Genomic DNA, 19,020 nt, shown 5'->3' on the forward strand with positions numbered 1-19,020 from the left:
CTGTTTGTACTGAATACAAAAAAACTACATAAAAACAAAAAAATGAGCCGGAGTATGAGATGGTATACATGGTACTTGTGAGACCATGTTCACACTGGCCATGAGACAAAGAGAAACCAAGGAAAAAAAATTGTGAAAACATACCCTGCTGTAACTAAATAAAAGCATAGTGCATATAAACATAGGGTACTTAGTAAACACTGTTTTTGATCAAAAAAAAGCATAAAGCTATCCCACCAAACGTCAAGGTGTACCCAGTTGGGATAGTACCTACACTCTCTAATATTAAAACCTTACCATGGGTCTAAAATAGGCCTCAATGTGGCTAAGGGCTGAGAGCGACCGGGTCCCAACAGGACACACACAGTCAGGGGGATTCACAGAATGAAATGTCCAGCTCGCTGAGAAGGGGGCCACTCCCTGTTTGTACTGAATACAAAAAAACTACATAAAAACAAAAAAATGAGCCGGAGTATGAGATGGTATACATGGTACTTGTGAGACCATGTTCACACTGGCCATGAGACAAAGAGAAACCAAGGAAAAAAATTGTGAAAACATACCCTGCTGTAACTAAATAAAAGCATAGTGCATATAAACATAGGGTACTTAGTAAACACTGTTTTTGATCAAAAAAAGCATAAAGCTATCCCACCAAACGTCAAGGTGTACCCAGTTGGGATAGTACCTACACTCTCTAATATTAAAACCTTACCATGGGTCTAAAATAGGCCTCAATGTGGCTAAGGGCTGAGAGCGACCGGGTCCCAACAGGACACACACAGTCAGGGGGATTCACAGAATGAAATGTCCAGCTCGCTGAGAAGGGGGCCACTCCCTGTTTGTACTGAATACAAAAAAACTACATAAAAACAAAAAAATGAGCCGGAGTATGAGATGGTATACATGGTACTTGTGAGACCATGTTCACACTGGCCATGAGACAAAGAGAAACCAAGGAAAAAAAATTGTGAAAACATACCCTGCTGTAACTAAATAAAAGCATAGTGCATATAAACATAGGGTACTTAGTAAACACTGTTTTTGATCAAAAAAAGCATAAAGCTATCCCACCAAACGTCAAGGTGTACCCAGTTGGGATAGTACCTACACTCTCTAATATTAAAACCTTACCATGGGTCTAAAATAGGCCTCAATGTGGCTAAGGGCTGAGAGCGACCGGGTCCCAACAGGACACACACAGTCAGGGGGATTCACAGAATGAAATGTCCAGCTCGCTGAGAAGGGGGCCACTCCCTGTTTGTACTGAATACAAAAAAACTACATAAAAACAAAAAATGAGCCGGAGTATGAGATGGTATACATGGTACTTGTGAGACCATGTTCACACTGGCCATGAGACAAAGAGAAACCAAGGAAAAAAATTGTGAAAACATACCCTGCTGTAACTAAATAAAAGCATAGTGCATATAAACATAGGGTACTTAGTAAACACTGTTTTTGATCAAAAAAAGCATAAAGCTATCCCACCAAACGTCAAGGTGTACCCAGTTGGGATAGTACCTACACTCTCTAATATTAAAACCTTACCATGGGTCTAAAATAGGCCTCAATGTGGCTAAGGGCTGAGAGCGACCGGGTCCCAACAGGACACACACAGTCAGGGGGATTCACAGAATGAAATGTCCAGCTCGCTGAGAAGGGGGCCACTCCCTGTTTGTACTGAATACAAAAAAACTACATAAAAACAAAAAAATGAGCCGGAGTATGAGATGGTATACATGGTACTTGTGAGACCATGTTCACACTGGCCATGAGACAAAGAGAAACCAAAGAAAAAAATTGTGAAAACATACCCTGCTGTAACTAAATAAAAGCATAGTGCATATAAACATAGGGTACTTAGTAAACACTGTTTTTGATCAAAAAAAGCATAAAGCTATCCCACCAAACGTCAAGGTGTACCCAGTTGGGATAGTACCTACACTCTCTAATATTAAAACCTTACCATGGGTCTAAAATAGGCCTCAATGTGGCTAAGGGCTGAGAGCGACCGGGTCCCAACAGGACACACACAGTCAGGGGGATTCACAGAATGAAATGTCCAGCTCGCTGAGAAGGGGGCCACTCCCTGTTTGTACTGAATACAAAAAAACTACATAAAAACAAAAAAGTGAGCCGGAGTATGAGATGGTATACATGGTACTTGTGAGACCATGTTCACACTGGCCATGAGACAAAGAGAAACCAAGGAAAAAAAATTGTGAAAACATACCCTGCTGTAACTAAATAAAAGCATAGTGCATATAAACATAGGGTACTTAGTAAACACTGTTTTTGATCAAAAAAAGCATAAAGCTATCCCACCAAACGTCAAGGTGTACCCAGTTGGGATAGTACCTACACTCTCTAATATTAAAACCTTACCATGGGTCTAAAATAGGCCTCAATGTGGCTAAGGGCTGAGAGCGACCGGGTCCCAACAGGACACACACAGTCAGGGGGATTCACAGAATGAAATGTCCAGCTCGCTGAGAAGGGGGCCACTCCCTGTTTGTACTGAATATAAAAAAACTACATAAAAACAAAAAAATGAGCCGGAGTATGAGATGGTATACATGGTACTTGTGAGACCATGTTCACACTGGCCATGAGACAAAGAGAAACCAAGTAAAAAAATTGTGAAAACATACCCTGCTGTAACTAAATAAAAGCATAGTGCATATAAACATAGGGTACTTAGTAAACACTGTTTTTGATCAAAAAAAGCATAAAGCTATCCCACCAAACGTCAAGGTGTACCCAGTTGGGATAGTACCTACACTCTCTAATATTAAAACCTTACCATGGGTCTAAAATAGGCCTCAATGTGGCTAAGGGCTGAGAGCGACCGGGTCCCAACAGGACACACACAGTCAGGGGGATTCACAGAATGAAATGTCCAGCTCGCTGAGAAGGGGGCCACTCCCTGTTTGTACTGAATACAAAAAAACTACATAAAAACAAAAAAATGAGCCGGAGTATGAGATGGTATACATGGTACTTGTGAGACCATGTTCACACTGGCCATGAGACAAAGAGAAACCAAGGAAAAAAATTGTGAAAACATACCCTGCTGTAACTAAATAAAAGCATAGTGCATATAAACATAGGGTACTTAGTAAACACTGTTTTTGATCAAAAAAAGCATAAAGCTATCCCACCAAACGTCAAGGTGTACCCAGTTGGGATAGTACCTACACTCTCTAATATTAAAACCTTACCATGGGTCTAAAATAGGCCTCAATGTGGCTAAGGGCTGAGAGCGACCGGGTCCCAACAGGACACACACAGTCAGGGGGATTCACAGAATGAAATGTCCAGCTCGCTGAGAAGGGGGCCACTCCCTGTTTGTACTGAATACAAAAAAACTACATAAAAACAAAAAAATGAGCCGGAGTATGAGATGGTATACATGGTACTTGTGAGACCATGTTCACACTGGCCATGAGACAAAGAGAAACCAAGGAAAAAAATTGTGAAAACATACCCTGCTGTAACTAAATAAAAGCATAGTGCATATAAACATAGGGTACTTAGTAAACACTGTTTTTGATCAAAAAAAGCATAAAGCTATCCCACCAAACGTCAAGGTGTACCCAGTTGGGATAGTACCTACACTCTCTAATATTAAAACCTTACCATGGGTCTAAAATAGGCCTCAATGTGGCTAAGGGCTGAGAGCGACCGGGTCCCAACAGGACACACACAGTCAGGGGGATTCACAGAATGAAATGTCCAGCTCGCTGAGAAGGGGGCCACTCCCTGTTTGTACTGAATACAAAAAAACTACATAAAAACAAAAAAATGAGCCGGAGTATGAGATGGTATACATGGTACTTGTGAGACCATGTTCACACTGGCCATGAGACAAAGAGAAACCAAGGAAAAAAAATTGTGAAAACATACCCTGCTGTAACTAAATAAAAGCATAGTGCATATAAACATAGGGTACTTAGTAAACACTGTTTTTGATCAAAAAAAGCATAAAGCTATCCCACCAAACGTCAAGGTGTACCCAGTTGGGATAGTACCTACACTCTCTAATATTAAAACCTTACCATGGGTCTAAAATAGGCCTCAATGTGGCTAAGGGCTGAGAGCGACCGGGTCCCAACAGGACACACACAGTCAGGGGGATTCACAGAATGAAATGTCCAGCTCGCTGAGAAGGGGGCCACTCCCTGTTTGTACTGAATACAAAAAAACTACATAAAAACAAAAAAATGAGCCGGAGTATGAGATGGTATACATGGTACTTGTGAGACCATGTTCACACTGGCCATGAGACAAAGAGAAACCAAGGAAAAAAAATTGTGAAAACATACCCTGCTGTAACTAAATAAAAGCATAGTGCATATAAACATAGGGTACTTAGTAAACACTGTTTTTGATCAAAAAAAGCATAAAGCTATCCCACCAAACGTCAAGGTGTACCCAGTTGGGATAGTACCTACACTCTCTAATATTAAAACCTTACCATGGGTCTAAAATAGGCCTCAATGTGGCTAAGGGCTGAGAGCGACCGGGTCCCAACAGGACACACACAGTCAGGGGGATTCACAGAATGAAATGTCCAGCTCGCTGAGAAGGGGGCCACTCCCTGTTTGTACTGAATACAAAAAAACTACATAAAAACAAAAAAATGAGCCGGAGTATGAGATGGTATACATGGTACTTGTGAGACCATGTTCACACTGGCCATGAGACAAAGAGAAACCAAAGAAAAAAATTGTGAAAACATACCCTGCTGTAACTAAATAAAAGCATAGTGCATATAAACATAGGGTACTTAGTAAACACTGTTTTTGATCAAAAAAAGCATAAAGCTATCCCACCAAACGTCAAGGTGTACCCAGTTGGGATAGTACCTACACTCTCTAATATTAAAACCTTACCATGGGTCTAAAATAGGCCTCAATGTGGCTAAGGGCTGAGAGCGACCGGGTCCCAACAGGACACACACAGTCAGGGGGATTCACAGAATGAAATGTCCAGCTCGCTGAGAAGGGGGCCACTCCCTGTTTGTACTGAATACAAAAAAACTACATAAAAACAAAAAAGTGAGCCGGAGTATGAGATGGTATACATGGTACTTGTGAGACCATGTTCACACTGGCCATGAGACAAAGAGAAACCAAGGAAAAAAAATTGTGAAAACATACCCTGCTGTAACTAAATAAAAGCATAGTGCATATAAACATAGGGTACTTAGTAAACACTGTTTTTGATCAAAAAAAGCATAAAGCTATCCCACCAAACGTCAAGGTGTACCCAGTTGGGATAGTACCTACACTCTCTAATATTAAAACCTTACCATGGGTCTAAAATAGGCCTCAATGTGGCTAAGGGCTGAGAGCGACCGGGTCCCAACAGGACACACACAGTCAGGGGGATTCACAGAATGAAATGTCCAGCTCGCTGAGAAGGGGGCCACTCCCTGTTTGTACTGAATATAAAAAAACTACATAAAAACAAAAAAATGAGCCGGAGTATGAGATGGTATACATGGTACTTGTGAGACCATGTTCACACTGGCCATGAGACAAAGAGAAACCAAGGAAAAAAAATTGTGAAAACATACCCTGCTGTAACTAAATAAAAGCATAGTGCATATAAACATAGGGTACTTAGTAAACACTGTTTTTGATCAAAAAAAGCATAAAGCTATCCCACCAAACGTCAAGGTGTACCCAGTTGGGATAGTACCTACACTCTCTAATATTAAAACCTTACCATGGGTCTAAAATAGGCCTCAATGTGGCTAAGGGCTGAGAGCGACCGGGTCCCAACAGGACACACACAGTCAGGGGGATTCACAGAATGAAATGTCCAGCTCGCTGAGAAGGGGGCCACTCCCTGTTTGTACTGAATACAAAAAAACTACATAAAAACAAAAAAATGAGCCGGAGTATGAGATGGTATACATGGTACTTGTGAGACCATGTTCACACTGGCCATGAGACAAAGAGAAACCAAGGAAAAAAATTGTGAAAACATACCCTGCTGTAACTAAATAAAAGCATAGTGCATATAAACATAGGGTACTTAGTAAACACTGTTTTTGATCAAAAAAAGCATAAAGCTATCCCACCAAACGTCAAGGTGTACCCAGTTGGGATAGTACCTACACTCTCTAATATTAAAACCTTACCATGGGTCTAAAATAGGCCTCAATGTGGCTAAGGGCTGAGAGCGACCGGGTCCCAACAGGACACACACAGTCAGGGGGATTCACAGAATGAAATGTCCAGCTCGCTGAGAAGGGGGCCACTCCCTGTTTGTACTGAATACAAAAAAACTACATAAAAACAAAAAAATGAGCCGGAGTATGAGATGGTATACATGGTACTTGTGAGACCATGTTCACACTGGCCATGAGACAAAGAGAAACCAAGGAAAAAAAATTGTGAAAACATACCCTGCTGTAACTAAATAAAAGCATAGTGCATATAAACATAGGGTACTTAGTAAACACTGTTTTTGATCAAAAAAAGCATAAAGCTATCCCACCAAACGTCAAGGTGTACCCAGTTGGGATAGTACCTACACTCTCTAATATTAAAACCTTACCATGGGTCTAAAATAGGCCTCAATGTGGCTAAGGGCTGAGAGCGACCGGGTCCCAACAGGACACACACAGTCAGGGGGATTCACAGAATGAAATGTCCAGCTCGCTGAGAAGGGGGCCACTCCCTGTTTGTACTGAATACAAAAAAACTACATAAAAACAAAAAAATGAGCCGGAGTATGAGATGGTATACATGGTACTTGTGAGACCATGTTCACACTGGCCATGAGACAAAGAGAAACCAAGGAAAAAAATTGTGAAAACATACCCTGCTGTAACTAAATAAAAGCATAGTGCATATAAACATAGGGTACTTAGTAAACACTGTTTTTGATCAAAAAAAGCATAAAGCTATCCCACCAAACGTCAAGGTGTACCCAGTTGGGATAGTACCTACACTCTCTAATATTAAAACCTTACCATGGGTCTAAAATAGGCCTCAATGTGGCTAAGGGCTGAGAGCGACCGGGTCCCAACAGGACACACACAGTCAGGGGGATTCACAGAATGAAATGTCCAGCTCGCTGAGAAGGGGGCCACTCCCTGTTTGTACTGAATACAAAAAAACTACATAAAAACAAAAAAATGAGCCGGAGTATGAGATGGTATACATGGTACTTGTGAGACCATGTTCACACTGGCCATGAGACAAAGAGAAACCAAAGAAAAAAATTGTGAAAACATACCCTGCTGTAACTAAATAAAAGCATAGTGCATATAAACATAGGGTACTTAGTAAACACTGTTTTTGATCAAAAAAAGCATAAAGCTATCCCACCAAACGTCAAGGTGTACCCAGTTGGGATAGTACCTACACTCTCTAATATTAAAACCTTACCATGGGTCTAAAATAGGCCTCAATGTGGCTAAGGGCTGAGAGCGACCGGGTCCCAACAGGACACACACAGTCAGGGGGATTCACAGAATGAAATGTCCAGCTCGCTGAGAAGGGGGCCACTCCCTGTTTGTACTGAATACAAAAAAACTACATAAAAACAAAAAAGTGAGCCGGAGTATGAGATGGTATACATGGTACTTGTGAGACCATGTTCACACTGGCCATGAGACAAAGAGAAACCAAGGAAAAAAAATTGTGAAAACATACCCTGCTGTAACTAAATAAAAGCATAGTGCATATAAACATAGGGTACTTAGTAAACACTGTTTTTGATCAAAAAAAGCATAAAGCTATCCCACCAAACGTCAAGGTGTACCCAGTTGGGATAGTACCTACACTCTCTAATATTAAAACCTTACCATGGGTCTAAAATAGGCCTCAATGTGGCTAAGGGCTGAGAGCGACCGGGTCCCAACAGGACACACACAGTCAGGGGGATTCACAGAATGAAATGTCCAGCTCGCTGAGAAGGGGGCCACTCCCTGTTTGTACTGAATACAAAAAAACTACATAAAAACAAAAAACTACTATCTTATGACTGGTTCATTATTGGAATACCCCTATTTATTTATTCTATGTCATGTGTGTGCCCTCCTGTGCTGGGATCTATGGTGAGTCTGGGACCAGAATATCACAGCACCTTTTTGTGCACAGGTCTGCATCTTATGTTTAAATGTATTTGCTTTCTTTGGTGCTGTGGGGGTAAAGGACTCTTTTCTATCTAGCTATCTTTTGGAGCTTTAATCTCAGGTGCAGCTCTCTATGACCACTCCCCTTTGCGATAAATAGTCACGTGTCTTAACTTCTGATGTAGGTTATAGATTCTCATATCTAAGCTGTTCACTTTGGAAGGGGACGGTCTCTGGGAGAAGCAAAGTTTTGTGACAATTGCACCTGTGAGATAAGCTGCATTGGAGTTGCTTGGTGTGTTTTCCTTTGTATCTTTTTTTACCCTGTTTGTCTTCCTACCCTTGTGTTGGATTATTTCAGTGATAAAACTAATGCTCTTACTGGCCTTCTCACTAGCCAGGGTGAGGTCAGGGCAATTAAGGAGTGAAGGAACACATATAGGGATGTTAGGGAGTGCAGCCAACAGCCTCAAGCAAAAACAGGAGGGGAATCCGCTCCCTTCTCCCTAGCACCTGGACCCACCATTGAATCATGTTCCCAGTATACAGTCCCTGACAGAAGTTCTGTCCTTATCCATGTTATGTAAATAAAAGCTTATAACCTGACTTTAAATTCATCCATTGGTTTTATAAATTACTCTTTTGAAAGCTGAAACCCTCCCAAATTTGATTTAGGTTAGGAAAATAAAGTTGCTGCAAAGCTGAAATATTGATCATTTAATGAACACACAAAGGTTAGATTTTGGCAAGACAGAAGTTTTGTTACCCACAGAAAGTAATATGAAATTCAAACAAATAATTAACTTCTAATACAAAGATTGTTGCCTAACATTGGTGAATTAAGTTGTGGTGTTATTAGAGCCATATTTAATATTTTGTGTGACTTCCATGAGCTTGAAGGATTGCATCCATGCGGTTCAACAATGATTCATACAATTTATTGATGAAGTCATCAGGAATAGCAAAGAATGCAGTCTTACATGTCTCCCAGAGTTCATCTAGATTCTTTGGTTTTGTCTTCCAAGCTTCCTCTTTCATCCTACCCCAAACATGCTCAATGATGTTCATGTCTGGTGACAGGGCTGGCCAGTCCTTGAGTACCTTGATTTTCTTTGCCAGGAGGAACTTTGTTGTAGCGATGGATGTATGAGATGGAGCACCATCCTGCTGCAGAATTTGACCCCTTTTATTATTGGGAATGTAAGAGGTAGCTAATACTTCTTGATATTTTAGGCTATTGATATTGCAAATGTTTTGCACACCCCCATACTGAATATAACCCCAGACCATGATCTTTGCACACCAAACTTAACTGTTTTCTGGATCCATACGGGCTCCAGTATGTCTCCTGCAGCATTTGTGGTGGCTGTGGTGTAATTCAACTGAAGAGTCATCAGAGAAATCCACCTTCTGCTACTTTTCCAGCGTCCATCTGTTTAGCAGGCTGTGGGACTTGACAAATGCCACATGTTTTTTTAATTGCCTTTTGTTTAGTGCTGGCTTCTGGGCACTGGTTCGACCATGGAGGCCATTTCGAGATAGAATCCTACAATCTGTTCTAGTTTGACACAGGGACTCGAGGTGACCAGGCCTTTTGGAGCTCTGCTGCAGTGGAAGAGGGGCTGGCTTTGGATTTTCTAACCAACACACGTTCCTCCTGAGCAGTTGTCTTGTGATATCTGCCGGACCTGGGCTTGTCAAAAACATCTCCAGTCTCTTCAAAGCTTTTTTTAATTCTTTGTACTTATGCTGTGACACATTAAAGGTGCTAGCCACCTCTGCAGTGGATATGGTCTTCAGCCTCTTGATAATCAAGGCTTTGGTCACAGGGTGGATTTTTGGCATGTTGTCAGGGGTCAAGTTGCAGTTCAAGTGAAGGTCTGGGGTGCTGGGTTTCTTTTAATACAAAACCCACTAATTAACCGATCATTTAGTGAGCACAGGTGAGGATGTAAACTAGGACTTGGTCCATTATGTGACAAGGCAACAAAACTTTTGTCTTGCCAAAATCTGACCTTTCTGTGTTCATTAAATGATCAATATTTCAGCTTTGCAGCAACTCTATTTTCATAACCTAAATCAAATTTGGGAGGGTTCCAGCTATCAAAAGAGTAATTTATAAAACCAATGGATGAATTTAAAGTCAGGTTATAAGCTTTTATTTACATAATATGGATAAGAGACAGAACGTCTGTCAGGGAATGTACCCTGTGTGTTGCAGTGCTTGATGAAGGTTACCTTATTCCTGGTGGAACCCCGGTAGTCAGTATACTGATGACATAACAAGCAGTGTTAAGCAAGTGTGCTCACCACTGTTCGGTACTCGAGATGCTCGATTACTCGTGGTGCTTGGCTATAGATTGCGGGTGCTCAGGTGTGTTGCCGGTGACCACAAAGCTCAGGTTTGCTTCACTGCATGATGTGAGTCTGCACCCCAGGGAGAGCCACTTGCAGTCTCTGAATGACTCTCATCGGGAGTAAAAACATTGTTTTCACATGTAGCGTGTCCAAAAAAAGAAATTTGCCCTTTTTATGGCTGGCTGGTATGTGGGTGGAGAGCAAAACTTCCCAACCATTGACTTCCATAATACTCGTTACTTGAGTTGAGCCCATCCAAGCATCTGGCCTGCTCGACTCCAGTAACGAGCACTTGAGCATCGTAGTGATCATTCATCATTTTGAACACCAGCCATTATACTGCTTGCCCATCATTGCTTTTTACCTTTCATGTCACTCCTATTATTTCCTCTTGTTTGAATTGTTAGATATGAATCACTCTGTAATGTCTTTATTGTCTATACATGTCCCCTTTGATCAGTACAGTGCTGTGGAATATGTTGGTGCTTAGGAATTAAACGTAATATTATGATTATTACTATTATAGCAGCATTGCTAGGCTAGATACTATGTTCACATTCACATAAAATGAGTTTTCCAAGGACAATCTGCTTAAGGAAATGCTTTTATTTCACAGTTTGTGCATACAGCATCTTATATGACGGATTCCACCTGTAACCTGCTGGGAAAAAAACGCTGCAAACCTGCCAGAAAAATGAATATACAAGTAACACACAGCAAAGTAAAAACGACATTGCTGTGTACATATTTTATCTTATGTCATTCCTTTAACCGTTTCATGGTTTGGACACTCTGAAATGGTTAAAAGAAGAAGCATGTCCATTCCTCAAGATGTTTCCACTAGGAAGCCACTTGCCAGCTATAGTATATATTATATAAAAAAAATCTCAAGCACCGTTAGTGCAATTCAGGCTTTAGGAGAAGGACTCCCGGGCGGCTGCCTTAGACCTTGACCCATGCCATGCAATGTCTAAATGTGTATCACATGTTGACATAACACCATGATCTGGTCAGCGCAGGAGACACCAAAGATAATGGGTGTTTCAGAATGTGGTCCATTGAAGACGGCACCGGAAGAATATGACTTGACCAAAACAGGTCTGCGAAGCAGATAAGGATGTGGTGAGCGTACATTTCTTTATTTTTGACTAGCTGTAGTACCCGGCGTTGCCCAGGATAGCAATGGTCTCTTTGTTTCCCCCTCTCTCCCAGTCTTTAGGGTGCTTTATATGCTGCGACATCACTAGAGTCATTGCTGCGTCAGTAAGCCCAATAGCAGAGGAGGGGCGGAGATGAGCACCCAGAACATGCCGCCAACTGCCTTCCTTCCTCATTGCCGGTGGACGCAGGTAAGGAGATGTTCGTCATTCTTTGGTGTGACACATAGCGATGTGTGACGCTGCAGGAACGATGAACAACCAGCGGCATGCACCACCAACGATATTATGAAAAGGAGAGACGACTCAACGATTTTTGACGTTTTTGCGATCGTTGATCGTCGCTCCTTGGTGTCACATGCTGCAATGTCGCTACCGGCGCCGGATGTGCGTCACTAGTAACAATGTGACCCCGACGATATATTGTTAGCGATGTTGCAGCGTGTAAGCACCATTTAGTCTGTCGCTCTCTGTCTGTCTGTCTCTTTGTCTCTCTCTTTATATCTTTGTCTCTGTCTGTCTCTTTCCCTGTCTGTCTCTTTCCCTGTCTGTCTCTCTCTCTTTCCCTGTCTGTCTGTCTCTTTCTCTGTCTGTCTCTTTCCCTGTTTGTCTCTTTCCCTGTCTGTCTGTCTCTCTCTTTCTCTGTCTGTCTGTATCTTTTCCTGCCTGTATCTTTACCTGTCTGTCTCTTTCCCTGTCTGTCCCTTTCCGTGTCTGTCTTTTCCTGTCTTTCTCTTTTTCAGTGGCTGCATTGTGACATGCCAACATTCTTTTGAAGTTCAGGCTGCATTGTGGCTCCCAGTTCCTTTGACTTTAATGGATGCAGGTTTTTTGGCGAATAACTGTAAAGCGCGGCTTTAAAATTTCCCCTTAAAACATAGTCAATGATGTTCCCTAAGTCAAATGAGGCATCTCTGCAAAATTTCGTGATGGTAAATGAGACGGTGCAGATTTCTTTAGCTGACATACACACATACATACATACATACACACATATATACATACATACATACATATATTCAAATCTATATATTAGAGATTTATACATATGTTTGTTATCCGCTGGCGTATGGATCCTTATAGTATAACAGTTTATAGCGCATTTGATTCACATCATAAAAACTCAAAGCAAAATCTGAATTTTCTGTCTAAATTCAACAGATTTGCTGAACTTAAATCCTGGACTGAGGACTGATGACCGCGGCGTAGACAGTTTGTTCTTCCGGCTTTTGTTGTGAAGATGGATTTCTTGGTTGCAGCTTGGCTTTGTTCAGTTCAGTATAAAGAATGTTCTCCTACGAGGAAATATAAATATACTGTATATTAATATTTCCAATAAATAGTAATAAATCATGCAGCGTGCCCGGCACTGGCAGACTCTTAGAAATGTATTTATCGTTTTATATGTAAAAATATATTTCTATAAACTTATAAGAGGCAGATATCTCCAGTATTTTCACTTACTGTTAGGGCGGCTTTGCACGTTGCAACATCGCAGGTGCGATGTCGGTGGGGTCAAATCGAAAGTGACACACATCCGGCGTCATTTGCGATGTCGTAGTGTGTAAATCCTAGATGATACGATTAATGAGCGCAAAAGCGTCGTTATCGTATCATCGGTGCAGGCTCCGACATTTCCATAATGCCGGTGCCACGACAGGCACGATGTAGTTCCTCGTTCCTGCGGCAGCACACATCGCTGTGTGTGAAGCCGCAGGAACGAGAAACATCTCCTACCTGCTGCCAGCGACTATACGGAAGGAAGGAGGTGGGCGGGATGTTTACATGCTGCTCATCTCCGCCCCTCCGCCGCCATTGGCCACCTGCCGTGTGACGTCGCTGTGACGCCGCACGACCCGCCCCCTTAGGAAGAAGGCGGGACGCCGGCCAGAGCGACGGTCGCAGGGCAGGTCAGTGCATGTGAAGCTGGCGTAGCGATAATTATCGCTACTCCAGCTATTACAAGATATCGTATCTGCGACGGGGGCGGGGACTATCGCGTGTGACATCGCAGCATCGGCTTGCGATGTCGCAACATGCAAAGCCCGCCTAACTCTTACTCTTACACTCACTTAATAGGCAACTTTACAAGTGCATCTCAGTAAATTAGAATATCAACAAAAAGTTACTTTATTTCAGTAATTCACTACAAAAAGGGAAACTCATATATTATATATAGAGTCATTACACACAGAGGGATCTATTCCTATATATTATATATAAAGTCATTACACACAGAGGGATCTATTCCTATATATTATATAGAGTCATTACACACAGAGGAATCTTTTCCTATATATTATATAGAGTCATTACACACAGAGGGATCTATTCCTGTATATTATATAGTCATTACACACAGAGGGATCTATTCCTGTATATTATATAGAGTCATTACACACAGAGGGAACTATTCCTATATATTATATATAGAGTCATTAAACACAGAGGGATCTATTCCTATATATTATATATAGTCATTACACACAGAGGGATCTATTCCTGTATATTACATAGAGTCATTACACACAGAGGGATCTATTCCTGTATATTATATAGAGTCATTACACACAGAGGGATCTATTCCTATATATTATATAGAGTCATTACACACAGAGGGATCTATTCCTATATATTATATAGAGTCATTACACACAGAGGGATCTATTCCTATATATTATATAGAGTCATTACACACAGAGGGATCTATTCCTATACATTATATAGAGTCATTACACACAGAGTGATCTATTCCTATATATTATATAGATTCATTACACACAGAGGAATCTATTCCTATACATTATATAGATTCATTACACACAGAGGAATCTATTTCTATATATTATATAGAATCATTACACACAGAGGGAGGGATCTATTCCTATATATTATATAGAGTCATTACACACAGCGGGGTCTATTCCTATATATTATATAGAGTCATTACACACAGAGGGATCTATTCTTATATATTATATAGAGTCATTACACACAGAGGGATCTATTCTTATATATTATATAGAGTCATTACACACAGAGGGATCTATTCCTGTATATTACATAGAGTCATTACACACAGAGGGATCTATTCCTGTATATTATATAGAGTCATTACACACAGAGGGATCTATTCCTATATATTATATAGAGTCATTACACACAGAGGGATCTATTCCTATATATTATATAGAGTCATTACACACAGAGGGATCTATTCCTATATATTATATAGAGTCATTACACACAGAGGGATCTATTCCTATACATTATATAGAGTCATTACACACAGAGGAATCTATTCCTATACATTATATAGATTCATTACACACAGAGGAATCTATTTCTATATATTATATAGAATCATTACACACAGAGGGAGGGATCTATTCCTATATATTATATAGAGTCATTACACACAGCGGGGTCTATTCCTATATATTATATAGAGTCATTACACACAGAGGGATCTATTCTTATATATTATATAGAGTCATTACACACAGAGGGATCTATTCTTATATATTATATAGAGTCATTACACACAGAGGGATCTATTCCTATATATTATATAGAGTCATTACACACAGAGGGATCTATTTCAAGTGTTTATTTCTGTTAATGTTGTGCACCCCTCTCTATTGCTAAATGGGCTGGAGTAGGATGTTTCTTATTTATGAAGGGGCGTACACCTCTTCATGAAACAGGTATGATGGATGAGAGGCATACATCTTTTCAGGAATCAGACATGCCGTACTAGAGGCGCACACCTTTTCATGAATCGTAAATGCTAAACGAGAAACATACATGTGTACACATTTTCAGGAATCACACATAGCGGATGAGAAGCATTCACATCTTCCTGAATCAGGCATGGCGGATGAGCGGTGTACATCTATTTATGAATCAGGTATGTCAGATGAGATGCGTGTACCTCTTCATGAATCAGGCATGGGGACAAGAGGCATACAACTCATTATGAATCAGGCACGCCGGACTAGACACGTAGACCTATTCATGAATCAGGCATGGCGGATGAGAGGCGAACACCTTTTCATGAATCAGGTATGCTAGAAAAAAGGCGTACACCTCTTTTTGAATCAGGCATTCTGTACAAGAGGCATACATCCACTCATGAATCAGGCATTCCAGATGCGAGACATACACCTCTTTATGAATCAGGCATTCTGTACAAGAGGCATACATCCACTCATGAATCAGGCATTCCAAATGAGAGGCATACACTTCTTCATGAATCAGGCATTCCAGATGAGAGGCATACACTTCTTCATGAATCAGGCATTCCAGATGAGAGGCATACACTTCTTCATGAATCAGGCATTCCAGATGAGAGGCATACACTTCTTCATGAATCAGGCATTCCAGATGAGAGGCATACACTTCTTCATGAATCAGGCATTCCAGATGAGAGGCATACACTTCTTCATGAATCAGGCATGCCAAACAAGAGGAGTACACCTCTTCATAGATCAGACATGCTTGAGTCGAACAGGTTGGATGGAGGGGCTCAACTCGCGTAACGAGAATAATGGAAGTCAATTATTGGGCATTCATGCTCTCTGCTCACATAGAGCCATAAACAGAGTATTTCCGGGTTATGGTGGGCTGGGGTTTTTCTTTTACACACATCATCCAATCAACTTGTTTTTACCTCCAGTGAGAGCCATTCAGATACTGCAAGCGGCTCTCACTGAGGTGCCGGTTCCCATCATTCAGTGAAGGGAACCTACTCTTTGTGTTGGATCATTCATAAATGACATATCTGAGCATCTGCGATACTCGGCCGAGCACAGAGCGTACCTAAGCACTCTGATGCTCAATCGAGTATCGAGCAGAGACAAGCATATTCGCCCATCATTAGCTGGAGGGTTAGAATTTGATTGGTTATCGGCCAGTGTATATGTAACCTAACACTTCATCCCAGACAATTGCTTATCTAAGTAAGGGGGACTTTACACGTTGCAACATCGCATCCGGAATATCGTCGGGGTCACGTCGTTAGTGACGCACATCCGGCGCCGGTAACGACATCGCAACGTGTAAATCCTAGATGCGCCGATAAATGATTGCAAAAGCGTTGGAAATCGGTGATCTGTGTAGCGTCGGACATTTTCATAATTTCGGGTTGACCGCAGGTACGATGTTGTTTGTCGTTCCTGCAGGTCTACACATCGCTGTGTGTAAACCCGCAGGAGCGACAAACATCTCCTTACCTTCGTCCCGCCGGCAATGCGGAAGGGAGAAGGTGGGCGGGATGTTATGTCCCGCTCATCTCCGCCCCTCCACTTCTATTGGCCGGCCGATTAGTGACGTCGCGATGACGTCTCTGTGATGCCGAACGCACCTCCCCCTTGAAGGAGGGATTGTTCGGCGGTCACAGTGACGTCGCCGAGCAGGTATGTGCGTGTGTAGCTGCCGTAGCGATAATGTTTGCTACCGCAGCAATCACCACATATCGCATGTGCGACGGGGGCAGGTATTATCACGCTCGGCATCGCTAGCCAATGCTATCGATGTCGCAACGTGTAAAGTACCCCTAAGTCTACAGTTCAAGCTATAAAATGACTGGAAAATAATAAAATGACATAACAAATTGAATTTCTCCCTCGTCACTAGTGGACACAGACAGAAGAGATTCCCTGTGCAAGAACACTATCTGGACCTTTTGCAGTCCATTAGCTCTTCATAGTACATAATTCCACCTTATTTAGAAGTGATAGTGGGGCCCCCTTCCCTCTTGGGTCCCAGTGCGGCTGCACAGGTTGCACCAATGACATGCTCTCCCCTGATAATGAACAGCATAATCAACGGTATATACAGAAAATAGAGGAGAGGATCTGCTGGCATGGTTCATGCTCGTTATATCTGATGCCGCTTACCTGGTCATCGATCTTCCTCTCCATCATCTCTTCCATTTCATCGTCTCTGCCCTCCATTGACTGAGTATATTTTGTGTTCTGAAAGAAATTATTTCTATTAAGAATCATCATCAAAAATCTTCAGTGGCAAAATATCCTGTTTCAAAGCTAAACCGCGATGGACAATATTACAAAATGTAGTATACCTTCTATTTTGGGCCTCATCAATAGGAAGTGTTGATAAAGACAAAATTGATGATCAGTTCAGTTAAATTTTGTCAGAACCTTACCCAGTATTACCCATTTTACTCATCTCTATCACTTCTATCCAGCTTATATGATGAGCCGGACAGGTGCAGACTGTACAATTTTTTATCGGTTGAGTCTGTCTCGCGGAAAAAAGAGAACCACCAGACACCACTTTCTATATGGGAAACCAAGTTTAGCATGAAGAGTTCAAAGCGTGGGGGTTCACATTAGATTATTCTTCTAAAACATGAGATGAAGGAATCAATTCAAGGAAAATTAAATTTGCTTAGAATGTCACAAAAGTCAGAATCATCAGACAGTTTTATTTAATTCAAATGAAGCAAATTGGTAGCCAGCTGGCCGCCATTTTATTGGATTTTTTTTCAGCCTGGGAAGTGTTAAAAAAATATAAAATCATAATGTTCACCGTACCTGCCACGAACGGGGGGTAGGAAGCGGAAATTACGCACTTCCTTTCTACCTCCCGTCCGACCGACAAACAGCGCACGTGACGCGCTCTCTAGCGCCACTCTTATAGTCAGGCCAATTATAGAATTGCCCGACAATAAGCAAGGAGGCCGCTATTCTACTATGCCGATAACTGAAGGGCTCCCGGTGAGAGTAAGGTATATATTCCCCCGACCTCAGCGGACGGAATATATAAAAACCTCCCTAAATCGCACTGGCCGCCCAAAATGATCCTTAGCATAAATTCGCTGCCACCAACCGATTTCAGTAACTAATAAGCCGAGCACACAGACGTGGGATTCAAGATCGAGATAACAGAACAGCCCAAGATTAATTATATATTTTAATCGGCCTAAGCCACAGTAGAAACTACAATATATACAATACGGAATCTACAAAATATATACATAGGTCAGAGTACATCTACAAATAAGGCATGGTTACAAACAGAGGCAGATCATGCAGTTACCTTATGCGTCTGGCCACAGGGGGGCACTGTTCGACCAGGTTTCCAGGAACTTCCTCACATGTATTCTCAGACACACGACCCCGAGCAAGAACAACCTGAGAATGGCTGCACTGAGGTTATCAACCTGACTCAATCCATGTCCCCTCCTACCTTAGTGACCTCAGAGGGAAGCACTGCCACTCTCCCTGCCTTGAGTCAAAATAATATCCAAAGGGATTATTGGCCATAGTTTTGCCTACGATGAACGTCGTAGGTGGACGCCAATGCTCTCATTTTTTCAGTTAGGAATTTACCTTCAAAATGATAGGATGCATGGCTAGTTTGCTGGTGCCCCACTGCCCA

The 19,020-nt window shown here is 41.7% G+C and overlaps 1 protein-coding gene across 1 annotated transcript in view; it reads right to left on the reverse strand.

Moving 5' to 3' along the window:
• Positions 1 to 11,049: 11,049 nt before the first annotated feature.
• Positions 11,050 to 19,020, reverse strand: part of LOC142302123 (uncharacterized) — a 119,637-nt gene continuing 111,666 nt past the window's right edge. The window contains exons 9-10 of the mRNA XM_075343208.1: positions 17,514 to 17,591; positions 11,050 to 12,908 (exon numbers count right to left, since the gene is read on the reverse strand). Coding sequence (XP_075199323.1) covers positions 12,786 to 12,908; positions 17,514 to 17,591 — 201 coding nt within the window. The 3' untranslated portion in view covers positions 11,050 to 12,785. The remainder of the gene's footprint in view (positions 12,909 to 17,513; positions 17,592 to 19,020) is intronic.

The sequence above is a fragment of the Anomaloglossus baeobatrachus genome, chromosome 4 (genome assembly GCF_048569485.1).
Source record: "Anomaloglossus baeobatrachus isolate aAnoBae1 chromosome 4, aAnoBae1.hap1, whole genome shotgun sequence".
Taxonomy (NCBI): Eukaryota; Metazoa; Chordata; class Amphibia; order Anura; family Aromobatidae; genus Anomaloglossus; species Anomaloglossus baeobatrachus.